The sequence below is a fragment of the Macaca fascicularis genome, chromosome 3 (genome assembly GCF_037993035.2).
Source record: "Macaca fascicularis isolate 582-1 chromosome 3, T2T-MFA8v1.1".
NCBI classification, from domain to species: Eukaryota; Metazoa; Chordata; class Mammalia; order Primates; family Cercopithecidae; genus Macaca; species Macaca fascicularis.
The window spans coordinates 79,718,584-79,746,079 of record NC_088377.1 but is presented as its reverse complement, the minus strand read 5'-3'; the positions used below and the strand labels follow the sequence as shown (position 1 = coordinate 79,746,079).

General features: G+C 43.7%; 1 protein-coding gene across 46 annotated transcripts in view; it reads right to left on the bottom strand.

The window, feature by feature from the left end:
- The window catches only part of GRB10 (growth factor receptor bound protein 10), a 203,955-nt gene that overhangs the window by 97,305 nt on the left and 79,154 nt on the right, over nucleotides 1–27,496 (bottom strand). For 17 of the 46 annotated variants that reach the window (XM_074034979.1, XM_074034977.1, XM_074034976.1 and 14 more), the window contains 2 exons: nucleotides 17,064–17,247; nucleotides 15,744–15,831 (listed from right to left, as the gene is read on the bottom strand). Coding sequence is in view for 19 of the 46 variants with exons in the window: in XM_074034964.1 (XP_073891065.1) it covers nucleotides 15,744–15,831; nucleotides 17,183–17,185 (91 nt within the window). In the remaining 27 variants the exon portion in view is untranslated. The remainder of the gene's footprint in view (nucleotides 1–15,743; nucleotides 15,832–17,063; nucleotides 17,248–27,496) is intronic. The other 29 variants (XM_045389134.3, XM_074034958.1, XM_074034962.1 and 26 more) reach the window with 2 other exon arrangements.

Genomic DNA, 27,496 nt, shown 5'->3' with positions numbered 1-27,496 from the left:
AGACGCCAAAGGGTAGAGTGAGGACTCGCTCCTGGGCCACTGAATCCTACTCTTAGAGAAGACAATGGTGTTCCCAGACTGTTTAAAAAAAAAAAAAAAAAAAAAAAATCTGACAACCACACAATGGTCAGAAGGTACAGAAGCAGGCAGTGAGTGACAAGGGTAGGGGTCGGGGGTGCGGGGAGTGTGGCGGGGGGCACAGGTGGAGCAGATGTTGAGTGAGACCTGTGAGAAACTGAACTGTCGGCAAGCACGTGAACAGGGTAAGATGGATTCCAGGTTACTGCAGAGTGTACCAGAAGCAGGGGTGGAGGTTATCAGGGGCTTCTGGGAGTCTGTGACAGGAAGTACTCCCAACCAAGGAGAGCTGGCCATGCACAGAGTCTGCTCCTGCTGAAGGGCGGCGGCCAGGAAGAGTCCAACCAGACAACTTGCCTTCATCTCTCTCCGAAACCACTCCCTGCTTCAAATACCCACAGTGGACTAGCCTCTGTAATGACAAGAGTCTAGAATCACTGGGAATGCCCCGTCTGCTCCAAGGTGGGGAAACCATTTTGCCATGATGCAGAAATCTAGCTGATCTCCCTTTCAGTAGCTGGGGTGCTGCAGGGAGTCCCCATTCAGGATGCTGAGTCCCCAAGAGGAAGCACTAGTTAAGCAAAGGTACTCTCAGCCATTTGGCACACAAGCAGATTAGAAGCCTGCGCAATTATTTTTCAGTGCGTTTAAAAATATATCCACAAAGATGGGGGGGTTAATGGCTGGGCACTAACTTCCTCTTGTCATTGCCCCCCGCCTCACCCTTTGAACAACTCAGGACTATCGTGAAAGACTTTCCTGATCAGGCTGAATCCAAAGTTGAAGGGGTTTAGGGGCCAGTCCATGCAGGTTGTAAGGGACAAAGGTGGGGGTGGGGAGACCACAAGGCAGGCTCCTGGCTCCAATACTTGCTGAGTCTCCGGGCGCCCCTGAACACCGAATGTTAAACACCACAGAAATGTCTGCTCCTCAGAGGGTCACTGTAAGGATTGACTACAAACGTGCATACAGTGTCTACCCATGGGTAAGAAACTAACATTTTTGAGGACCTCCTTAGAGATGCGATTAATTCATAGTGGGGAATATAATATTAGCCATGTTAACAAAAGTGATATTGGAAACCTTGCTAAATTGCTTCTGAAGGCAATACTAGTACATTCTGTAGCAAATGACAGAAGGTTTTTTTTGGTTTTTTTTTGTTTTTTTTTTCCTTTTAACCTAACTGAAATTCTCTAGTTTGATACCTTCCTTTGGGGATAGAGTTTAAAATTGTATAAGAAAGACAGCTCATGCCAAAATAAGGAAGCATTCTATTTATCTGGAATGGCTAGAGGCTGGCTGATTAGTACCGGCTAATTGTGGTTAAAAAGAAAAAAAAGGCTGGGGGCGGTGGCTCACACCTGTAATCCCAGCACTTTGGGAGGCCGAGAGGGGCGGATCACCTGAGGTCAGGAGTCCAAGACCAGCCTGACCAACATGGAGAAACCCCATCTCTACTAAAAGTACAAAATTAGCTGGGTGTGGTGGCGCATGCCTGTAGTCCAGCTGCTCAGGAGACTGAGGCAGGAGAATCGCTTGAACCCGGGAGGCGGAGGTTGCGGGGAGTCAAGATCGCGCCATTGCACTCCAGCCTGGGCAACAAGAGTCAGAAAAAAGAGAGAAAAAAAAAAGGTTAATTTAGGCAAACTACAATATAGTGGGAAAATATAATACAGACATTGGATTTTAAGAGATAGAATATTCTCATTTCTACCTAGGGGAAATTTAAAGGTACTCTTTCATCACTGATCTTAATGAAATGAAAGAATTCCTTCTTCCTAAGTTGTACTCTGCTACTTCTAAAAAGGATTTGCGCTTCCTTGGATGGAAACGGTCCATATGCTGTGGATCATTAAATTAGAAATGACTCACTGCTCACCACTGCGTCCCCTGGGCCTGGGCCCCAGGCCTCCTATCGCCTAGACAAGCAACAGATACTTGTTTCACAAATGAATGAACGAATGAACGAATGAATGAAAGACACAGGGAAACTGCGGAGCAAGGGAATGAAAAGCAAACACACCAGGGGAACAGAAAGAGTTGCTGGGATAAAGCCCTCTATTGAGCTGCGAGCATCCTGACAGCTAAAGGAAACATGAAACATTAATGGAGTCCAATTATCCGCCAAAGGGGACCAGACAAAAGAGTGGCGTGAACTGTCAGAGCATGGGGAAGGCGAAGGCCCAGAATAGCTGAGATTTGAAAAATTACAAAGGATGACAATGGCTTTTTCAGTTCTGCTCCAAATAAGGACCAGGAGGGAGAGGTCTGCTGCTTGCCTAACACTGGGGCAAGACAAAGAGAACGCAGGCTCCTCAATGCCTTTTTTGTTCCTATCTTCCTTATTAAGACAAATGATCTACAAAGTGAAAAGGAAGGAATAAGCACAATTAAAGGGAAACCACTGTCCCAGGCGGCGGGGGGGGGGGGGGGGGGGGTGGGCAACTGTATGGATTCGATGTACTGCTTTCAAGACCAAGGAAAACTCAATCCCTACAGCTGAAATCTCAGTCTGAGTCACTGAATGATCTGAGGAATCAAAAAGAAAGAAAATACCGGTGGACTTGGATAAGGAACGAGGGCTAATCTAGAAGCAGAATAGTAGAGGGATGAAATGCTCAGAGGCCAGAGCCCACCAGCCTGGGTTCAAATCCCAGCTCTGCCACTCTCAAGGGCTGTGATCTGGGCAACTCCCCTACTTCTGGCTTCAGTTTCCTCAGTTTCCCTATAAATATGGAGATAATAACAGTGCCTACCTCATATGACAGGTAGATTCAATGGGTTAAAATACGAAGCATAAGTTCTTAATAGGTTAGGAACCTACTATTATAGCTGGGGAAGTCACTTAAACATGTAAGAAACAGAGATGAAGGTAAGAAATCATGACATATCTAATAAACTGTACTATCATAATTTAACTGGAGGTTGTAGAAGAATCATTAATGAAATGCACAAATGCTATTATTTGGTGTGGCATGACTCCACTTCCATAAGGCAGAAACAAAATGTGGGCATTAGTTATTTTGTGGGAAAAGGATTATAGATGATTTTTCTCCTAGCTTTTCTGCATCTCAACCCGAATAGAAGGTATTTAGTGTCTGGGGTGGGGGCAGTCACAGAAATCACAATTATCACCAACTTGGGCATCAGTGTGCAACTGGAGACCAACATTCACTACTTTTCAGGACCATGCTGAGCGTATGAGAAAAAGAAAGTTACCACTGGAAATAGCACAGTTTCACCATGAGGAAATGATACTAATAAAAGTTACTTTTGTATAGATACAGTTAGCTCCCCATATCCACAGATTTAACCAATTGAAGATTGAAAATATTAAGAAAAACAGAGTATACTTGCACATGTACAGATTTTTCTCTTGTCATTATTCTCCAAAGGATGCAGTGTAACAACTATTTCCATAGCACTGACATTGTATTAGGTATTATAAGTAATCTAGAAATGATTTAAAGTATAGGGGAGAAAATGCGTGGGTTATACGCAAATACTATGCCATTTTATATCAGGGACTTTGAGCATCCTTGGATTTTGGCATTCACAGGAGGTTCCTGCAGATATCAAGGGACAACTGTGTACACACACACACACACACACACACACACACACACACACACGTATATATATAATGAATAAAATCTTGAAGATTTTTTTTGTGGATAACATAGTAAAAGATGAACTAGATAAGAGAACATTAGAGGAATCATGATACAATATGTTGTCTTCCTGCTTGAGTTCATGTTCTCTCATCAATCATGCCCTCATCCAAACTGCTGCCCATGTCTCATGAATGGTAAGAGTACAGCAGGAGGGCAGGGCGCTGGGGACTGGTTTCTACCTTTGCTTGCCTAGAGTTACCAGGACTTCCCACAAGGAGGAGAGAGGCAGGAGCTCAGGACCTTTCTGGAGACCACAAGTCTATTAATGGCATGTGAGTTCAGGAATTCATTAAATATCTATGAAGTATGACTTCAGACCAGGCAGTATAGCGGAACCTTGTGGTATATACCAGGTAGTATATATGTCACAGTAAGAAAGACATGTGTACTGCCCTCAAGAAATGTATGATCTAGGGAGAAAGGGAAAAATACGATATATAAAATAATGCTCGCAACAGGTAGCTTATACATATAGGAGTGTGCAGGGTGGCTCCTCTAAATTAAAACCTGAGATGGACTTTGGCTTTGATTCCCATCCCACCACTGAGTTAACCTGTCTGTGACTTCTGGGCAAGTTACAAACCTCTCAGCCTCAGTTTTCCCATCTGTAGCTTTGATGAGGAAGATAAGACATGCAGGGAGGTTCTAGCACAGGCCTCAAAGTCGTCATCAGCATCATTATTTTTGCCAATAATTATGCATGATGGGTACAAGTAAACGAAGACTCTAAAGTGCAAAGTGATTCCTAACTTACCCCCAGTCAAAGAGCATTGTTGGAAGAGACCAAAAGACACAAAAACAGCCAGCCCAAAACCAGGCTGTGTCCTTCTGCACCTAATGATGCTCAGAATGGCTTCTTGGAGGAAAAAACCAAAAATTTATTTTCTTGATCTATTTTACCTTCTCTAATAACTGGCATTCTTTTCTAATTTTGGTCTTTTCCTCTTGACAGTCTCTCCACTGAGAAATTGGTGCTTCTGAAATAGTCCATCCTCCAATCTTTTTTCTATACTTCCACTGTTACTAGAAAGGAAAGCACTGCACCAAACACATTGCTACAAATTAAAGCTGCATGCCTATAACCAGTATTTCTGGCTTAAAGAAAACCAAGAGAAGAAACTAAAGAAACTAAAGTCAGAAAACAGCCGTAATGGGATGGAGAGGACCTCTGAACTCCAGAGCCTGAAAGACATTCCTCAAGTCAAGAGTCAAGTGTTTGTGTAGGATGTCTCCATCTGAGAGAATGAACTACATACACTTTCTGGGGCAATCAAGGAAGTGTATGACTCCAGCAATCAAGGAAAATGTTTTGATTCCAGCTCAGGAGTCTTCACTATGACAATCACACACACAGCCCTGTTCTCCAGACGGAACAAAGGCATGATGAATGTGCGTGCTTTGCAGGCATGGGACTGGGGCGCCCGAGGTACACATGGAGCAGAGGAGACAGAGACAGAAGGGCACAGAGGCTGAAAGAGCACAGCCTCCACTTTCAGGCAGGACCATAGCCTGCCCTGCCCACAAGACTAAAGCAGCTATACCACCAAGGTGAAAGGGAGACCCAAGCAGTTGCAGTCCACAAAGAAGAGAAGCCAACCGGAGCAACAAAGTGCCTCTAGCCAAGCAGAAGACAAAAAATGCTGGGCAGACTCTACAAGGCTTCTGTTCTAGAGAATGGAGGGAAGTGGGTGCGTGGGACCACTTCGTCTGTGGTCAGAAACTCTGCAATCCTGGTCGGGCGCGGTGGCTCACGCCTGTAATCCCAGCACGGACAGATCACCTGAAGTAAGGAGTTCGAAACCAGCCTGGCCAACATGGTGAAACCCCGTTTCCACTAAAAATACAAACATTAGCCAGGTGTGGTGGTGCATGTCTGTAATCTCAGCTACTTGGGAGGCTGAGGCACAAGAACTGCTTGAACCAGGGAGATGGAGGTTGAAGCGATCCAAGATAGCGCCACTGCACTCCAGCCTGGGTGACATAGCGAGACTCTGTCTTGAAAACAAACAAACAAACAAAACAAACACCACCAAAAACAGAAACTCTGCAACCCAGCACGAGGCCACTAACTGATAACAATACAAGAGTAGGGGGCTAGGGGTAATTTGCGACAGGGTATTTGAGGGAACTAAGGACATGCTAAAAATGAGTTTTGGGCTCTCTGCCAAACTTTCATAGAGTGGATCTCTGAATAGAGTGAATGACCTTGAATGACTCTGGCCATTAAGTTAAATTCTCAGATCCTGTCTCCACCCAAACTAGGCTAGGTGAGATCTCACAGGATGAAGAATCTGTGGTGTGTGCAGCCACCCATCCCTCCCCTACTCACAGGCTGGCACTGATTACTGAAGCCTGTCTTCCTGGGGATGAGACCTCAGACTCCCCCAAGCACTGAACTCAGGAGTCTCAGAGTACCTGTTAGTAGGAAAATTCTGCAGTTTGGTGAGTACACTGTAATGGAACAATCATTCATTTCAAATGTTTAAGTTATATTATTTTTTTTCCATTGTAAGAATAATCACATTATAGGCACATTGAGAAACTGCAAATAAGCCAAAAACTAAAACACATTTCTCACCCCAAGAGGAATGCCATGATAGCAGGTAGACTGTCAATCTCTAAAAACTTGACAATGCATGTCTTCCTTCCCTCTCTCAGCTCCTAACCTCTCTGCTATAGGGAAGCCCCTGAGATCCCGAGAGCTTTAGGCTCTCTCCCGCCCTGTGCCTGGGACACACCTCTGCATCCTCCCAAGGTCCCACACCACCTGCTCAGACCATGACTTCTCCCCACTGCCCACACACGGACTCATTCTCAAAGGTCTGCAAATATTCTTGGGAAATAAATCAAGAAAAATACTCAGAGTGAAATAAGTCAACTTCCTCAAATTTCAAACTCGTCATCTATTCATTTTCAAACTAGTGGTGCCACAAATTGCTCCAGGCTGATGTATCAACATCAAAATCACACATTACTGATAACAAAACACCCTACCTCTTGACAACTGCAAAACCTTTGAGGCAGGCATTATCCTGGATCAGTAAGTTTTCCAGGGAGTGAGAACAGCACACCTTCCAGCAAGAGGACCTATTTTCATTTTCCCTCTTGTACATATCGTACGTCATCTTCTTGGCTGCCTTCTTTCTTAAGCAGGGGGTAAAAAATATAATGCAACCTTTACTTAGTGACTTCAGTCCTCTCTCTGAGCATGATTGATGTCCACTGGGCTAATGAGGTGTAATGCTATTTGCTCCTAGGTAAATGGACTTACCCGGCTGGACTCTTTTGAGTTCTAATGGCTCCTTTTGCTGGCCTCTTCTCTTCCAACACTATACCGCTGCCAAAACCACCTCTTACTGAGGTGAACTTACAGGAATTTCTAGGGGCTTTTATTCCTTCCTGTCTGCTATAGGTTTAGATAATAAACATTCAAAGTTCTGTATTGTATTTTTAAATAAAACAAATAATAATATTTTTATTTTCATTGTGAAATATTGTTACGTTTGTTCAAAATTTTAAAATGCACAATATTAAAAGGTGAATAAAAATCACCCATAAACCCACCACCCAAATTAAACATCATTATATAAAACATATATTGTGCTCTTATTTCCTCTTTCTACAAAACTGGGACCATACAGTATTGTAACCTGTTTCCCTGAAAATCTGAGCATTTTCTCAAGTTACTAGATATGTAACATATTTTAAGACAGAATAATAGTCTATCATCAGTGTATGTAATGTTTATCTGATCAGTTTTGTCTTTCATTATTTCCTTTATTCTAGGGGAATATGCTATTGATTGAACTGAAATGGATATACATGCACACACATGCACACGTCATTGAAATAAATTCCTGGAATTGATGAGCTTAAATGTATGACCTTTGCAAGGCTTTTGTTAGACAGTAGCAAACCACCTTCCAGAATTAGACCCACTTCTTTGCACTCTCCAGCAAGAGCTACTTCTTACAGAGGGCACACCATGGCAGACATGATATCCTATGCTTTACGGACGCATCTTTCCAGTTCTCACAACAACTTCATAAAGAAGGCATGTTATCCCATGTTATAGACAAGGCAACTGAGGCTCAGTACACAAGAGAGCAGAGTTTCAAACGAAACCAGCATTCACTGGCAGCCTCTCAGGCTGTTACTGCTGCACCACAGGGCCCACTAAGCTCATGAGCCTTTGGGAGCTCTCTACAGAGTCAACTCTATCTACTTGTGTACACAGACTTCAACATCTCTTTTTCAACCCTTTAGGCATCTTTACTCAATTGTGTTCCTGGTGAGAGGCATGGCCAGGAATCTCAGCTTGGGTTATGAGCAGTAACAACAATCAGACAAAATTTGCCTAAAACCGAGAGGCCAAGCTTCTAAAAATAAAACTTCATATCTCAAAAATATTGTTGAGGAAAAAATTAAATATAGCATTACCCTACAATCCAGCAATTCCACTTCAAGATATATACCCCAAGGATTTGAAAGCAGGAACTCAGACCCTTGTATGTCAATGTTCATAGCAGCACTATTCCCAATAGCCACAAGGTGGAGGCAATCCAAGTGTCCCTCCCTCAGCAGATGAGGTCCATCCACACAATAAAACGTGGTCCATCCATACAATGGAATATTATTCGGCCTTAAAAAGGAAGGAAGTTCTGGCACAGGCTACAACATGGATGAACCTTGAAGACATTATGCTGAGTGAAAGAAGCCAGTCACAAAAAGGACAAATCGTGTATGGTCCCACTTACATGAGGTACTAAGAACAGGCGAATCAAGTGGCAGGAAGTAGATTAGAGGTTACCAGGGACTGGGGAGAATTATTGCTTAATGGGTACAGAGTTTCTGTTTGGGGTGATAAAAGAGTTTTGGAAATAGATAAATGATGATGGTTGCACAACACTGTTCACATGACCAATGCCACTTAATGTACACTTATACAAATGACTAAAATGGTTAATTTTATTTTATATATTTTTAATGAAGAAAGGTTTTTTCAAAATCGTCAAAAGTAATTCCAGCTGTTGCAAAACCACCCGCTTCAAAAGAAAGTGCATCCCTCCCTGCTGTGTGCTGCTAAGAAATGTGGGAAGCATTTTTAGCAACTGTCACACAAAAATAAGCTGCTTACATTAGTTAGGAACAAGGTAATAAAACAGGAGCAATAAATCCTCTTTGCCAGATAGCAGTAACAGGTCAAGGAAAGTCACAGCTAATCTTTTATTCTAAACATCAGGTTCCATGCAAGGATCCAGGCCACTCTGGATCAAACATACCATGTAAAGCCACGGCCTATGATGGCAGCATCTGACTATGCCTCGAAAATTAAGGAAGCCGGAAAGAACCACACTGTATGTTTGTTAGATTTGGTCATAGTTCCCAAAGCATCTCATTAAAAAGAATCCCCAAAGTTGAACTTGGTGTCAGGCACAGAGATGGGAAGGCACTGACTCCTGTAGGCTGTGCTGCGGGTTGAACCACCACCGCCCCCCACACCCCGGGTGGGAAGGAGCCTTTGTACCCAGTGCCAGGGAGCTACAAGCCCCAGGTCCATTCCGCACAGACTCACAGGGCTGTGAACACGCCAAGAGGGAGGATGAACACTCTGCACTTGGAAGCACTTAAAAGAAGGATCTGTGCCTTTCTGTTCCATCTAACAGCCCTCAGAGCACAGGCTTCCTTGATTTCCAGCTCAGTTGGTTTCCATATTTTTCTTGTGAAATGAGTGTCCAGAATCAGACACAAACACATCATGCTTTCCTTTTTTGTAAACTGCCTGCTCATGTTCTTCGCCAGTTTTTCTATGTAATTGTTTCTCTTATTTACAGGATTTTTTTTTACATAAACAGGATACTAATACTCTGCATGTTACATGCATTTTTGTATGTACAAACAAGAAGTTACAAATTATTCTTCCAGGCTGAAGTGTGCCTTTCAGCATGTTAAATATCATCTGTTATGTCTACATATAAATTTGTAATGGCAATACACTTAAATTTACCATTTTCCCTTTATGGTGGTGCTAATTCTTATTCACAAAAGTCTTTCTTAGCCTGAGAGAATAAAGATTCTTACTATTAGGCCGGGCGCGGCGGCTCAAGCCTATAATCCCAGCACTTTGGGAAGCCGAGACGGGTGGATCACGAGGTCAGGAGATCGAGACCATCCTGGCTAACACGGTGAAACCCTGTCTCTACTAAAAAATACAAAAAACTAGCCGGGCGAGGTGGCGGTCGCCTGTAGTCCCAGCTACTTGGGAGGCTGAGGCAGGAGAATGGCGTAAACCCAGGAGGTGGAGCTTGCAGTGAGCTGAGATCCGGCCACTGCACTCCAGCCTGGGCGACAGAGCGAGACTCTGTCTCAAAAAAAAAAAAAAAAAAAAAGATTCTTACTATTCATTAATTCTTGTCATTCAAATAACTCCATTCCTTGCCACCCCATGTGCAGTCACGGTTCCTGTAATCTCCGTTTTGCCGCGACTTCACTGTGCTGTGTTAGTTTCCATACACGTGTGGGTCTCTTCATGGGATATCTGTTCTGGTCCTTTGGTCTATTTGTCTGCCCTTGAACTAATAACATCCTTTCTTAGTTGTGATACCGCATAAGTGGGATTGCTATCTGATAGTGCAAACCACTCCTCCATACGCCTTGTTGTTTTTCAAATTTGTCTTCAAATTCTTGAGTTTCACTCTTTCTTATTAAAGTTAGGAAACATTTTTCAAGTCACACGTGACAAAACTGTTAAGAATTTGGCTGCAACTGCATTAAACTTAAAGAAAAACTTGAGAAAATGTGACATCTGCACTATATTCTGTCTCCTGATCCATGATCATAGTATAGCTCTACACTTACCCTGGTTGTTTTTATGCTCTGAAACATCCTATAATGGCTGATAATCTTCCTGAATATACTCCTGGATAGCTTATAATTTTTGTTAATATTATAAGTGGGATTTCTTTTTACATTACATTTCCCAATTGTTTTTTCTTGGCATACAAGGGTACTATCACATTTTATATGTTGATCTCACATTATATCTGCTTAGAGAATTCTTGCTCATGTTAACATGTGTGAATTTTCTATTTGGATAATTATTTGCAAATAGACACACATTTCAGTCTGCCTTTCTAATGTTTCCATTTTTGTTCCTTCATTTGCTCCTTTTATTACACTAAGACCTCCAGTCACAGCAGGCACCCCTGTCTAATTCTAGATGTTCATGAACACGACTCTAACAGTTTTCCATTATGTATGATGCAATGCTGTAGGCTTTTAATAAATAAACTTTAACAAGTTAAGGAGGTTTCTTTTCAGTACTGGTTGAGTACAAACTTTGTTATTATTTGTTATGTATTATAATGAGTGCAGAGTTGTATTAAATACTTTTCTGCCAGGTGAAATGATTATTCTTTTCCCTTTAATTCTGACATGTTCAGTGTGTTCACCGTTTTATGATAGTAAACCACCCCTGCACTATTATAATAAAACGAACTTGGTCATAACATTTGTTTCATTTACATTTCACTTAAGATAAGGTACTGAATTTGGTTCATTAGTGTTTTACTCAGACTTTTTGTTTTATAATAAAATGTAAAATGGTATTATAAATTTGATTTCTTGGCCGGGCGCGGTGGCTCAAGCCTGTAATCCCAGCACTTTGGGAGGCCGAGATGGGCGGATCACAAGGTCAGGAGATCGAGACCATCCTGGCTAACATGGTGAAACCCCGTCTCTACTAAAAATACAAAAAACTAGCCGGGCGAGGTGGCGGGCGCCTGTAGTCCCAGCTACTCGGGAGGCTGAGGCAGGAGAATGGCGTAAACCCGGGAAGCGGAGCTTGCAGTGAGCTGAGATCCAGCCACTGCACTCCAGCCTGGGCGACAGGGCGAGACTCCGTCTCAAAAAAAAAAAAAAAAATAAATAAATAAATAAATTTGATTTCTTGTACTGTTTCAAAGATACACAAACATGATATGAATGGGAGAGCTCTTGTCCTCTGTGTAAGCTGCTGTCCTCTGTGTTTAAGAGTGTACACACTTAAATGAGGTCAGGAGATCAAGACCATCCTGGCTAACACAGTGAAACCCCGTCTCTACTAAAAAATACAAAAAAAAAATTAGCCGGGCGAGGTGGCGGGCGCCTGTCGTCCCAGCTACTCGGGAGGTTGAGGCAGGAGAATGGCGTAAACTCAGGTGGCAGAGCTTGCAGTGAGCCGAGACTGCGCCACTGCACTCCAGCCTGGGCGACAGAGCAAGACTCCATCTCAAAAAAAAAAAAGAAAAGAAAAATTGTTTGCTTCTTAAAAGTTTAATATCACTCATCTGCAAACCACTTGAGTATTTTTGAAGATACAATATTGATTACCATTTCTTCCACAGCTGTTTCTCTATTACGATTTTATATTTCTTCAAGAATCCATTTTGTTTTTACATTTTTGCAATAAATCATCTATTTCTCCCAGATTTCTATTTTTTTGTTCACAGTTTTCTTGACGCTGTTTTTAAAACTTGCTAAAGTGCTCTTAACATGATTTTCTTGGGCACCTTCTGCCCTCCTGAGTGTCTATGCTAGAGGTTTGCTGTCATGGTCGTTTTTAAAAAAGACTGGTGTTTGATTTTGTTCCTATTGGTAATCTCTTTATTTCAACAATTTCTGACTTTAATTTTTATGATTAATTCCTTCTACATTCCTTAGACTTACTCTATTTCATTTCTGTAATTTCAATTTTCGTTTTTTTGAAGCTTAGAAATGTAGCCTTACCACCTTTGCAGCATTGTACAACTTTCCACCTGTACTATGTTCACTTTCATTTGGTTCTAAATGATTGATATTTCCATTGCAATTTCCTGTCTAACTCACAAGTAAAATAAGAGTGGGTGTGTTTTAAAGTTTCCTCATGCATGTTTATGTGATTTGTTTTCAACTTTTTATGTTGACGTCTGATTTATTCACACTGGGTCAAAGAACAAGCCTTGCATGAAATAGATTGCTTAAAATTTAGTGCAACTTTCTATATACAGTCAACTTTTCAAAAAGTTACACAGGTTTTAGAAAAGAATCAAGAGTCTCTGTTGGGTAGAGGGAGCTATGTGTGTCTATTAATTTGAGCTTGTTAACACTATCACGAATTGACTTGGAATTACTCCTACTATCTTCTTTTGTATTTTGTTTAATATCTTTTTTCTCTTCACATCTTGTTTTTCCTTCTGTTTTCTACCTGATGTTGTTTGATTATTGCTGTTGTTTTTCATATATATTCCCTTTTATCTTTTTCTGCTAGGTTGGGAACTATAGATGATATACACATTCTTTTAGTAATTACAGTCAATACTTTAGATGTACCTACTAATATTTTTAAATACACAATTGAGCATTCGTCACATATTATTTTCCCATATGTGCCATGTTTCCCTAGTATCCACATTCCTTCTTCCTCAAGAAGTACTTTTAATCATTCTTCTAGGCCAGGCACTGCAACTCACACATGTAAACCAAGTACTTCCAGTGGTCGACATGGGAGGATAACTTGAGGGGTTCGAGACAAGCCTGGGAAGCATAGCAATGACCCATCTCTACAAAAAATTTTAAAACTAGCTGGGAGTGGTGGCGCACACCTGTAGTCCCAGGTACTAAGGAGGCTGAGGCTGGAGAATCACTTGAGTCCAGGAGTTCAAGGCTGCAGTGAGCTACGAGCTACACTCCAGCCTGAGTGAGAGAGCAAAATCTGGTCTCTTAAACAATAAAAATAAAATAATAATCATTCTTCTAGTGAAGATTGCCAGTGACACATTTTTTTCTCAATCTTTGCCTGAGAAAGCTTTATTTGGCCTTCCCTGGTCAGCAATATGTTGGCATAACATTCTAGATGGATGTTTATCTTTCCCCCTGCACTTGGGAGTACACTGCATTGTCTTCAGGCATTGCCCAGGGTGCTCAGGTCTCGCCTCATTTCCTCTTGTTGTGTTTCATAGTTTCTTGCCTTGTCCTACAGACATGATTCTTTCATGCATCTGTCTGAGCATTATAAACACGTATTTCAAAGCCTTGGTCACACTTTTTTTTGTTGCATATGGGCTAAATTGGTAATCTCTTGGTTTTGTTAGCTATACTGTATTTCTTAGGATGGGACTGCTTCATGTGCTTTTGGAATGTTGGTTTGCAGACTCGCTTTAGGTGGGTTGTTTTTTTCTTTTCCTGCCTCCCCCTCCCCACTGAGTGGTCAAGTCGGGACAGACTGGAGCTGCTGCCTCATGGAAGACTGCGAAGGTTGCAGTCTGCGTCACTGCACTGGGAGGCTGCTTGGGTTAGCTCTGGCTGCAAGGTTGCATCCATTCTTCCCGGCTGCCTGGCCATGAGTTCACATGTACTACAATCCATCCCAGGCAACAGCCCTTTTCCAGCATCTTTGGAAAACAGGGGAGCCCCACCACAGCTCTCGGCTGGATATGGTGGGCCTGGTTCTGGCCCTGCTTCCCCAGTCACTGCCAGAGAAAGGAAAGCGCAGCCCTTTGTATTCCCTGGGACCCGGGCCAGCAGCACCCATGCTGCTTTGGGAGCCACAGCCCTGAGGGGACAGAGCTATTCAATGATCAGTGGACATGCTTGGGTCTGAGCAAGGCTGAGTTCTTTCGGCTTTCCCATTTTACATGCTATGTGTATGTAAAATGATGGAGAGGTGGCCAATGTCAACGGTGTGCTTAAAGGTATCAGCCCTCTTGAGTCGCTGAGCAGAGGTGGGGTTCAATATAGTAACGCGTTCATCCCTTCCTTTAAGCCCTGTTTCAGGTGTGGGGATATATCCGAGACTCAGCTTCAACTGCATACTGTGTAACTCCACATCAGGGAAGAGAACCAGCTCTCTTCTACATGGAATGTGCTCCACATTCTGTGCTGCAAATAAATGTCCCTTAATTGAACTACTTTGATATCTGTAGAATATTTGAGCGTACCATTTAAAGACAAAGGATAAAAGGTAAGCCTTAAAAAGTTCTTTCAGTGTAATTTTTTCTGGTTTCCTAATTAAAGTATTAACCTAAGTTTTTATATGAGCATTAACACCAAGGCTCAAATTATTTCCATTTACGTGAGATCATTTGTGAGCATACAATGTAACATGTTAAAATTTTCTTAAGCTTTGAAGTCAATACTAACAAATTGGTACCCTTTCCCCGCATCATGTCATTTCAAAGTTTTCTAAAAGAGGATCCTAAAATTATGCTTGCCACAGAAAACCTTGACAGCTTTTATGAATCTTCTAACAACTGAGAAAACATTGCTTTGACTTCATGGTCAGATCCCAGTTTTTATTTTTATAGTCAACCTTTTTCATTAAGTAATGTAAGAAAATCTAAGTATTCACATTCCCACCAGCTCGAGGACCTGTGATTTACTGTACCTAAACTCTCCAATAAGCCAAATAATGTGCCACGTGCACGTTTCGTTTAATCTCATCCTCAGGCTCCTCATCCTACAGCAAAGCTTCCATTTATTAGATCTAATTTCCTAAGTAGTCTAATTTCCCAAAGGTAGTTCCCTTTCCTTCCCTTCCCACAATGACCTCACTGGAAATTAAATATTAATAGAAGGAACAAAAAGAATCAGAGAAAGGTAGAGAAAGACCAAGAGTACATACACCCAAAACCATCTTAATTGGAAATATAAAAATGCCAAAATCAAGAGGATTCACCTTGGAGTACCCTTCGATAGGCGACATTAAGTCGCCTTTCGGCTGAAACCTAGATAACTCGTATGAAACTGATCTTGAAGTTTTGCTCACTGAAGTTCGCTAATTGAAAGCAAATACATGAAGATATCAGAACCAAGGATCTTTCTCTATTTTGGAATTCATTGTCCTTAATGAGAAAAGAAGAACCAATGTTAGAATCGTAATCTATTAGTGTGAAGAGCAACATTTTAGAATATCAGGTCCTGGCACTGCTGCAAAGCTAGAACTGGGAGTGTTCCTGTGTTTTGTTCATTCCTCACCCTGGTGATGTGTGAGTCGGTCAGACTGTGCGGGGAGTCCTGGTCCTGCCGGGTCTTGTTGACTGCGAGGTGTCTGCTCCACCTTGTCCTAAAAAAAAAGGACCACAGCAGAAAGGCCATGAGTTCACAAGAAGCATCCCACACTTTTCAACACCCAGCTTTCCCAGCATTTCCTTTCTTCCTCAATTCCTTACTTCCTTTCCACTTACTTACTTTTTCCTTTTTCAATGATAGTTGTTGAAAATAGACTGCAAAAAGGAAGCTAATCGTGAAAAGGTGCAAGCTGTTCGGCAAGGGAGTTAAAAGTTACTCCTGTGTTTGGGCTTAAATAGCTTTTCCTGAATAGCAATTCAAAGAGAATTATTGCCAACTGCTCCATTTAGGCAGTGAATACAAATAATTAACATTCCACGGAACACATGCATTTTCTGTAACAACTACAGGTAATCAAGTGCTGGGCATTCTGTTACCTGGGACAGAAACATCTAGAGAGTGTTTTATAAATGGTTCCCTCCACAAAATGTTAAGGAGCTCGGTGGCATCTTTTTAGACATTAGTGTGAGAAAAACACTTTTAGTCAAAACGTAAAACAGCAATATTATGATCCTAAGCCCACAATTCTAGAAACACACCTGCATGGGACCAGAAGCCAATGAAAGACACATTCAAATGTGGGGAAAGAAATATTATCAGTGACTAACTTGGGGTGGAGAGATGTCCGTTTTCTCTTATAGATTTATAAAATCTTTGAAATCTTTATGATGCATATGTACTACTATTGTAATTAAAAAGGTCTGAACTGTGCCAAAAGTATAAGATGTGCACCAAAACTACTATCAATATTAGTACACTGTCACAAATATCATAGTTGACTTCAGCAAATTCCCTCCTATTCATGCAAAAGGGACTTTCCAGATTGAAAACTGAAGCACGTGAAACATCCAGCATGCAAGGTGCTGGCAACAGCCAACATGCACACACAGCTCCCTCTGCCAAGCGGGGCTCCCGCCACAGAGGCAGCCACTGAGGCATGGGAAGGTGAGTTACCCTCACAACCCTCATCACCCAGTGGGTCCCGGCTGTTCTGGGTCTTGAGTTAGAGAGTCCACACTCCTTCCCACCACTCTGCAGTACCCAAACTGCCCAAGAAACTCAAAAGGCACGTTGATTTCAACAAGGTGACCAAGCAGCAGGTCTTGGGAATGGGACTCTTAATTTCCGCCTGAATATTTCCCAGCAAGCGGCTTCTCTGCCCAGAGCCCTCCTTGCTCACGCATGAAATGGGATGGATGCTCACTTCTCTGCTGCGTGCACACTGACCTGGGAGCAAACAGGTTTAGGTCTGGTCAACGCTGTGCTTCACGGACCACTCACAATGGGGGGAGGCAGAGGGCAGCCCAGGGGACAGACTCCAGCAGGGTCAGCTCACCCACATTTACCATTTAGAAGGAGGATGCTTGTTCCCTGGGAGGCAAAGTCGCGTTCACGCCTTCCTCCAGAATATCTGGAGAAAACAAAATAAAACGAACAAAGCCCTAAGGGAGACATTTTCACCAGCTTCTCTCTTTTTCCCCTTTCAAAAGAAACAGCTTTCTTTTCATTTTTTAATCACAGATGTAAAACTTAGTATAAAAATTTGTATTTTTGTATGCTAAAAAATGAACAAAAAATTAAAACGGAACCTCTTTTTATCAGAATAACAAAAACAAAAATTACCATGTGCATCTATGCAATGTTTGGATTATTTGTAGAGAACATGTATACTCTATGAGTCACATGGGGATTACAAATGATCCTGATAAACACTGAATCATAATTATCTTCCACATATTGTGTTTTGATATCGTTTTTGAAATTTTTCAGGCCAAAAATCATCATCTTCATCGGCACTCTAGTGTACCCCACCAAGTAGATGTGTAGTGTAATTCATTTCACCAATATCCTACTGATGAACATACAGGTTGTTGGAAATGTAAGCTTTTGACTAAGAAAGAGGGGAAGGGCTGTTTGGAGCACACAGTGTCTGGGAGGAAAGGGCAAGGTCCTCAAGAACCCCCACAAGAGGCACTGAGGAGGGAGCTGGGTTCCCCTGGCTATCCGAGAGGGTGGTACCTCCCAGCTCAGCCCCTCAAGTTCAGCCATCTCCCATCTAGTTTCTGCAGTTCCATGGCCAACATTTCCCACCCAGTCTGCTCTTTAGCATCTGAGAGAAATATTTTTCCTCTTTTCTGAATTTTACAACAATCCACGCAAAGAAAATTTTTATATAAATATCTAACCTAGAGTAGATATAAAATTAGCCTAAATCCTACAACAGTGGGATAACAGCATTCCCGTGGTCTTTGCACCTTTGTTGTACAAAACTAGACACGGTTGAAATCAGATTGTGTAAATAATTATGTGTTTTCCTGTCCCTGTCTTCAACTATTTTAAAACTTCGGTAAATATCATTTTTTTTCATATTCTAAACTACTCTAGTAGACACTCTGCAGTTGTTTTCAACTTTCAGACAGCATAAATAATGATCAAATAAACACCTTCGGGCACAAAACTTTGTCCACATTTCTGATTATTTGCTTAGGATCCCTAGAAGTAGAAGGACTAGGCCAGAGGCCACGTGCACTTTTTTAAGATTCTAGATACACACAGTCAAACTCTTCTTCACACACTCACCCTTCCACCCGGAGTGAAGGCAACCGCCTGTTTCATAACACCCAAGCCAGCCAGTGACTGTTTATTTTTCTGGAATTTTTTTCTGGCTAATTCCAGAGGTAAGCAGCGGCCCCACCCTGTGGTTTTAACATGCAGGTCTATAACGCTGAGGTTGAACATTTTTCATAAGCGAATTAGACCTCTGTATTTCTTCTTTTGGGCTATCCTTTAGCAGGTCAGCTAGACTCGATCATGAGGGCACAAGGGGTTCCCAGTAAAAAATGTCCATGAATGAATCACAAACCCGACACTCATCAGCTAAGGGCTCGGGGTCAGTTACCTGGATTTTCTGAGTCAATCTGCTCATCTGTTTATGATGGAAAACATCAAGCTAGGCTGAGCCCTGGGTGAGCACCCATCCCTGGTGGCCCGCAGGCCTCCCAGCCCACTGTCACCCCAGCCCACTGTTACTGAACACAGACTTGCTTCCACTTCTCCCATGACGAGCTTTTTACGCAGTAGGCAAGTAAGTTCATTCACATTTGTAGAAAATGTTTTTCCCACTTTGCTTGTCTTTAAATTTAATTGTACTTTTGATTCTTAAAAGTATAATTCAATGTAGTCAAGTTTACTGACTTTATCTTTTTGGCTCATCATTTAACCTTGAAAATCATTTTCAGCCTCTATCAAGAAAATTGAAAAACCTTCATCTGTGTTTTACTCTGATTTCTCTTCTGACTTGATGTATTATTCTTTCCTCTTCCTGACATTTATTTTGGGGGATAGTAAAAGGGGAGAAAATACAATGACTCCTTCCCCCTAAAAGTGGCTGACCAGTTCTACCAGGCCAACTTAGCACTCAAGCCTTCCTTTTGTCTGATTAGGGAGGTCACCCCGCTCACATGTTATAATCTTACACACATCCAAGTGTTTCTCAGCCACCTCCTCGCCGGTTCCACAGAGCTGCCCGCTCCTGGGCCGGCAATCCCACATTTTCCATTCTCACAGCCTGCCAACGTGTTTTCTCATCAGCAGAACATTTCCCCTCTTGCTTCTTTTATATGAATTCCTTAGTCATTTTCTTCCATGCAAACATCAAAATAGTTTCAAAGTTTGCTTAAATTATTAAAACATCTCATCTGAAATATTTACTGCTATGTATGTGAATAATTACTACACACTGCTAATACAAATGTTGCTATTGGGTTGATCCCACAAACACTGACAGACTATATCCAGAAGATATGCTACCCCAGCTATTTTAAAGGGTGGGTGGGACTAGCCTCCAGATCACCCAGGGCCTGCACAGCCCTGCTCCAGGCCTGTCCTGCAAGGAGCAAGGCCCTGCAGATTAACAAGCCCGTTGGGTGCTTCCTGTGCACTGTGAGGTGCGAGGCCCATTCCTCTGTCAGATGACTGCTTTGCCCGAGACCTCCTCTTTTAAGTGCCAACTGAGACATCTATTTAGAAGACAAGTAACTTGCAAACCTAATTTAAGGCAACCTTGCCTAAATAGTGTCACCAGATTTAGCAAATACAAATACAGGATGTCCAATTAAATTTGAATTTCAGATTAATAATTAATACTTTTTTGGTATAAGTATGTCACAATATTTCATGAGACTTACCCTTAAAATGTATTTGTAGCTTATCTGTAATTTAAGTGGGGATACTATATTTTATCTTGCAACTCTATGCTTCAAGCACTGTTAAAAATCTGACAGGCCTGAATGACAAATTATGGCAGTAAGAACAAAATTTCAACAAGTGGCTCATTTGTTTATGAAATTCCAAGGTCAAAAAAGAAATGTACCTTCTTTAATTCAACAGATAGACACTTCAGACATCAAATCTGTTCTCTTGAGAAGCCAAGAAAGATTTCATAGTATGACAAATTACAGTGATTGTAAAATAAAGCCAAAACACAAAAGGCAGCAGGTAAAAAGTTAGCCACCGTGGCACTAAAAAGATCATCCTGACAGAGCTGGAAGGTCAGGGGCAAATGTCTACCCACCATTCAGAGGCAAACAGTGGCACTTTGCCAGGTGCAGGGCAATGAACACAGGGACAAGAATAAAGGGTTTATCATTGTGTTAGCTTGGTTTCCTCTCCAGGTTAGTTTTTGTTTGTCTGTGTGTCTGTTTCCCAGCCTAGCCCACTGGGGGAAGGACTGGGAAGGGAATGGGGGAGGCCCTGTGAGTTTGCTTTTTTTTATTATTTTGAGACAGAGTCTCGCTCTGTCACCAGACTGGAGTGCAGTGGCGTGATCTCGGCTCACTGCAATCTCCGCCTCCCAGGTTCAAGCTATTCCCCTGCCTCAGCCTCCCGAATAGCTGGGACTACAGGTGCGCACCAACACGCCCGGCTAATTTTATGTATTTTAGTAGAGATGGGGTTTCACCATGTTGGCCAGGATGGTCTCAATCTCCTGACTTCGTCATCCACCCGCCTTGGCCTCCCGAAGTGCTGTGATTACAGGCGTGAGCCACGGCGCCCGACTGTGAGTCTGCTTTTTACTCAGAGCCCTTAATCACTATGCTCTCTATCTCTAGGGGAAGGTGGAAGGATGGGAGAGGGCAGCCAAGCTCCTTAATTAAAGTCCCACAGGTCACTTCACTAATGCTGAACTTTCCCAAATCCACATGCTTTAGAAAAACTTGCCAAAGTCAGAATAAGCCGGTAGAGCAGATCGGGGCAGAAACACCACCTTCATAAAGATGAAAACGAGAAGCTCTCCCTCTCCTGGGGTGACCTAGTCCCAGGCCCTTTGCTGAGCCATCTCCTGTAACAGAGCCCTCCAGTGGGTGAGGAGAATGGTTTCTGTCTGCTCCTCTGTCCTGTGCCGGGCATGAGTCTGCCTCAGCTGCATCGACCAATAGCTGGTCTGCTGGCCCCAGTGGTGGGCGGCCGATGGAGCCAGGCCAGGCAGGAACACAGCCTGGGAGGCCAGCTGGGCTGTTCCTTCTGTAAGCCACGCTCTGGGGGTTGCACAAATGCCCCCTGGCCTCACTCCCTCAGGCTCCTTGCTGGCCCCAGGCTGGGAACCACAACTCAGCTGCTTTCTCCAGACCCTCCATTAAACTCTGTTTTTCTTTTGCTCCCCACCCCCAACCCACGCCCTCCAGAGGGTGCCCACTGCAGACTGCCAACACCCTGGCTAACAGAGGCAGGTGGCTTTATGTCCCTCACTCTGCAGATGAAGGGCCGGAGGTTTCACAGAGTACACATAAAAAGTGACTCGTAATCCAGTCTGTCACTGATGGACATTTGGGTTGATTCATATAGCCAAAAAAAAAAAAAAAAAAAAAGTGACTCGTGGGAGGAAGAAAATGGTGAGCTTGCTGTGGACTCTGTGGGCATGCCTATTAGGGTACCAGGTGGCCTGGTGTGGCTGGTCCTCACCTGGGAGAACACGGTAGAAATGCAGGCTCCCAGGCGCCAGCCAGACCTAAGTCAGGCCCTCAGAAGGGGACCCGGGTGTCTATGTGTGAACTGCCCTTCCTAATGTAATGTGGCACATACCTCCATGGCTCTCTAGGAGCCACCAACCCAGTTGGTTTTCCTTGACTCCAAAGCGACTGCTGCGTGCCTCTCATAGCACTCAGCCCTGGATGCTCACTATGTAGAATGTTCTCCACCCCACCCACCATGCACACCCCATCAACCCATCCTCAAGGCTCGTCCTTTGCGCACTTTCTCTGACAACCCCAACGAAAAGTCTGCCTCCTCGTACCTTACCCTGCAGCCCTGCTTTAATTCCAAGCAGGAAGTAACAAGGGCCAATGGATTGGTGCCTACCCTCTCCCCAGAAACAGGCATCCTTGACTCATCCTCACAACCCCGGCACACAGCCCAGCCTCGCCCCAAGATCTGGGGGCACGGATGCCTCTGCCTCTCTGTGAGGATGGAGGGACAAGAACGTTCCACCATTCACCTTTCAAAGCCCAGGCTTCAGCAAAAAGCATCACGAGGTAGCCTGGGCACAAAACAGAGGAGAAGCAGCCCCTTCCACCAGTTATTGGCATTCCGTTTCAACTAGAGCATCAAATGCACTCTTGCCTCTGCTGGGTGCCAACTAAACACTACAAGATGCACAAGAGGAACCGGCCCCAGAGAACCAGGGGATGTTGTTCATTGGACGATTCAGGCAGTTTTCTTATCTAAAAAGCGGGAGCAACACAGAGCTCCAGCAACACAGAGCTCCAGCAACACAGAGCTGGAGAGGCAACTGGATGAGAGGCGTGCCATCATCAGTGCAGCGGGCACTGCAGGTGACAAATGGAAGGACTGCACAGCAGGCCGGACGCTGACTCAGATCCCAGGCCCCACATGCTGGTTAGTCCTGGAACTCAGGGCAACTGCCTCACCTTTGGGGTATCTCCACACATTCCTGAGGCAGAATGGCCACTTCACAGGTCACTTCTGAGGTTCAAATTAAAATAACAAATAAAGGACTTGCCCAGCAACTAAAGGTACTGAGTGTTCGGTAGACAGCGGGCACTGACCTTACTACTGAACACACGACTGGCAGCCTGCGTAGGAGGTCTCACTCTCCCTCTCTCTACAGTGGGTATCACGTGGCTGTGTCCTCAGCCTGCCCTGTGCACAATATTTTCAGAACCCAGAGAACGGCACAGAAGGCACACTTAATAACTCCACTAAGGTAAACAAAGACCAATGCCACAGAGAACAGAATGACAGGGACTCGAAATGTCTTCCACCTGGAAGAATGCCTCATCAAAACCTACACGCTTAACAGGGATCAACTTTAAACACTACAGGTATGCAAAAACAACCAACCAAATTAAAAAAAAAAAAAAAAAAAAGTAACAGATGAGAACAGTGGATGAGAACTGCTCCTGAAGGTGCAATTAAAAGGGGATCTTCCAGCGCCCCCCCGCAACCCTCTCCTGCAGCTACCCTCAGATTTTTGGTGCAAAGGCAAAGAAGACACAATCCTACATGACCCACCGTCCGGGTCTCAGAGCTCCCTGGGGCCTTCCTGCAGGCAGTTTCCCAAACGCCTCCTGCTCAGCCAGGGACATCAGCTGAGACAGGTGAGGCACATTGCTGGAGTCCACCCAAGGGTGTTGAGTCTGCAGATGAACATGTGAAATGCAACAGGGATGGGGTTTGTCATTTCACACAGGATGCACTTAAAGAAGGAAAATGTTTCAAACCACAAGCCCATTAAGCTATCGCAGCCTGAGTGAAGACTGACTACCTGTGTTACCTGCATTTTGAAAATGGAGGCATCACCCAGCTCATCAGCTCCCTTCCAACGCCTGATACCCTCTGTACGAACTGCACATATGCCTGTTCTAGAACTTTGAATACACACAAGACGTCAGATACAGTGTAGTTACAGATTTCACAACTACCCTCCCTCAGCCATATAATCACATTTTTTTATTAAATATTAATGTAAAAATGGCAGGGTTTCTACTAATATTACAGTTCCTGGGTACCAGGTACAGTGCTAGACAGTTTACACACATTCCCACTTAAATCCTGTCTCTGATGGGTACTGTTGTTACCTCATCCTTACCAATGAGGAAAAAGGAGGACAGCAGCTTGCCCAGCAAATCACATCTCATAACCGTGGGTGTGAGACCCACTGGGGTTGAATCAGAGAACATGTCCTTAACAACTGAGCCATGGGTAACTACATAATCTGTCACTCAGAGAATTCCTAAAACATGCAGAAACTCCACAAGGCTGAAAAAGGCTGAAAAAAAAATTCCTAAAACATTAGTGAACTTGGTAAAAGCTGCAGTATCAGCACTCCAACTCTGCCAGTTGCAAGGTGTGCAAAACTAGTCCCTCAAATGGAAATAACCCTCATAATAAAGGAGCCGGAGCCATTTTTCTCACCCAAAATGACACTGCCTGTTTTGATATTACACTTCATGTCTATGCAAGAGGAAAGGGAGCAAGAGGTTTTTAAGCAGAGATTTCAGTCAAACTGATCCTTAAACCAAAACAAGAGCTGCTTCCAAAAGCCTGAGATGGGGAAAAAGAAAACTCAGCAAGCCAGGTGTCTTGTATCAAGGAACAAGGAGGATGCTCTTTACTTACAATTGTATTCATATAGGCTGCTGAGCCCGACATGAAAATATATGGATAAGCCCTGGTCAGAGTAGAAAAAAACTTTTCTCCCACATGGTAAGAATGCCTGGCCTGGCAGGGAAAACGCCACCACATAAAAAATGATCACATTTTCACTAAAATCACACAGCCTAAAAAGACACAGATCAGTGGCTTGTACTCCATATTCAGGCACTTATTTCCACAGAACTACCTCCAAGCACAGCAATTCTTGAATTAAAAGCAAAAGTAGTGTATGAGCTGCCTCACTTTAACCACCCACTCTGCAGTGTTCAGCACAGAAACATCAATTCTGGTTATTCACAAGGGGAGGAGTCTATCAGTCATTTACATTTTAAAACAGCTCTATTGAGATATAAATTATGTAACATAAATTTCATCTGTTGGAAGCATACAAACCAATGAATGTTAGTATAATTAAGGATCTGTACAACCATCGCCACAATCTAATTTTAGAACATTTCCATCACCCTACAAAGAAACCTCCTGCCCAGAGCCTGTCAATCTTGACAAATGGTTTTCCCAAAATAAAATGCCTTTGCCAAGTCAGTTTTGTTCCTGTTTTCGGATCTGGTATTCCCACATCAATGAGGCATTTTGGCCGAAAGGGGGACAGCACTAGCTCTAGAATTTCTACAGAAGCGTAGCTACATGACCTTGGGGAAGACATTAAACCACCCTGTGTGATTATAACCTCCAAGGACTATTGAAGATTTAGTGTGATCACACATGGAAAGCACGGCTCAGTAAATCTCAGCTGCTATTTTTACTACTGCCACTACTGCCCCTGCTGCCACTGCCTCCTCCTCCTCCACTGTCACTACCTCCCCTCCAAATATTTGCACCAGCACTCCACCCCTTCCCACCACCTCCTTCCATCTCCATCACCTCCACTGCCACATCATCTCCTCCTCTACCTTCTCCACTTCCTGCACCGCCACCTCCATCTCCTCTACCACCCCCACCATCATTTCACTACCAACTCCATCATCACTGCCAGCATTTCAACCATCTCCTCTACCATCTCCACCATCACTTCCACCTCCTCCACCATCACCTCCACCTCCTCTGCTACCTCTATCACCTCCACCTTCTCCATCCTCACCTCTACCTCCTCCACCATCACTTCCACCATCTCCACCATCACCTCCACCTCCTCTACTATCACATCACCTCCACCTCCTCCATCCTCACCTCCACCTCCTCTACCATCACTTCCACCTCCTCCACCATCACCTCCACCTCTTCTGCTACCTCTATCACCTCCACCTCCTCCATCCTCACCTCCACCTCCTCCATCCTCACCTCCACCTCCTCCACCACCTCCACCATCACTTCCACCATCTCCACCATCACCTCCACCTCCTCTACTATCACATCATCTCCACCTCCTCCATCCTCACCTTACCTCCTCCACCATCTCTATCCTCACCTCCACCATCACTTCCATCATCTCCAACATCACCTCCACCTCCTCTACCTCCTCTACCACCTCCACCTTCACCTCCAGCTCCTCCTCCTCCACTACCTACCCCTTCATCACCACTTCTACCCATTCCATCACCTCTACTCCTTCCCACCACCCTTCACCTCTTATACCTCCAACACCTCCACTGCTACCATCACATCCACCTCCACACTCTTCATTATCTCTATTTCCTCCTCCCCCTCCACCACCACCTCTACTATCATCTCTACCTCTTCCTCCCCTACCTTCACCCCTCCCCACCACTTCCTCCATCCCCAACTTTAACAAAAAGGCAACTATTCAGACACCAAAATATCCACATGTATTAACATAATATTAATTTGTTAGTATAGTCAACATGTAGCACTACCTTAATCGACCACGAATTCTACAGTAACTTAACAGTCTGAGAAATTAGAAGATCGGAATCTCTAAACTACCCACTTAATAATGCTGACAACACAATCTTTAAAGTACTACAAGAGGATCAGTGACAATGCAAGTTACAGTCAAATTGTATTTACATACTTTAAATATAACTTGAGGCCGGGTGTGGTGGCTCACGCCTGTAATCCCAGCACTTTGGGAGGCCAAGGTGGGCGGATCACGAGGTCAGGAAATCGAGACCATCCTGGCTAACACAGTGAAACCCCATCTCTACTAAAAATACAAAAAATCAGCCGGGCGTGGTGGTGGACGCCTGTAGTCCCAGCTACTCAGGAGGCTGAAGCAGGAGAATGGCGTAAACCTGGGAGGCGGAGCTTGCAGTGAGCCGAGATGGTGCCACTGCACTCCAGCCTGGGGGACAGACAGAGATTCCGTCTCAAAAAAATAAATAAGTAAATAAATAAATACAACTGGAAAACAAACAACAAACTTCCACATGGAATAAAACATGTTTCATTCCTGGCCCCAGGGTATTCTAGCCAACCACGATCCAAAGCTCTAGAAAAGTGGGAGAGATTCCAGGTTCCCCTCCCTGAATATTTCCTAGTCCTGTCACGTTCCTCTTGTGGATTACAGAGAATCAGTGCATACACTAAGCTTCAGGAGGCCCCAAAGGACCAGGTCAAAATGTCACCAACATGCCAAATCCCTTCAGGAGGCAAAGAGAACACAGAGCTACCCAGCTCTATCATGCGCACACCCATCCACATGTGCACATCCAGACCCCAAATAAAAAGGACCAAGTAAAACAAGGCCTAATTATCAAAAGACAGTGTGGCACGCTAAGGAGAGCAGAGCTTTTTGGTGCACTCGCTGTGGGGACAACCCCTTAACATCTCTGACCTTCAATTTCCTTGTCTAAAACAGGGAGTGCATGGCCGGGCGCGGTGGCTCACAACTGTAATCCCAGCACTTTGGGAGTCTGAGGTGGACGGATCATGAGGTCAGGAGATCAAGACCATCCTGGCTAACAGAGTGAAAACCCATCTTTATTAAAAATACAAAAAATTAGCCAGGCATGGTGGCAGGTGCCTGTAGTCCCAGCTACTCAGGAGGCTGAGGCAGGAGAGTCTCTTGA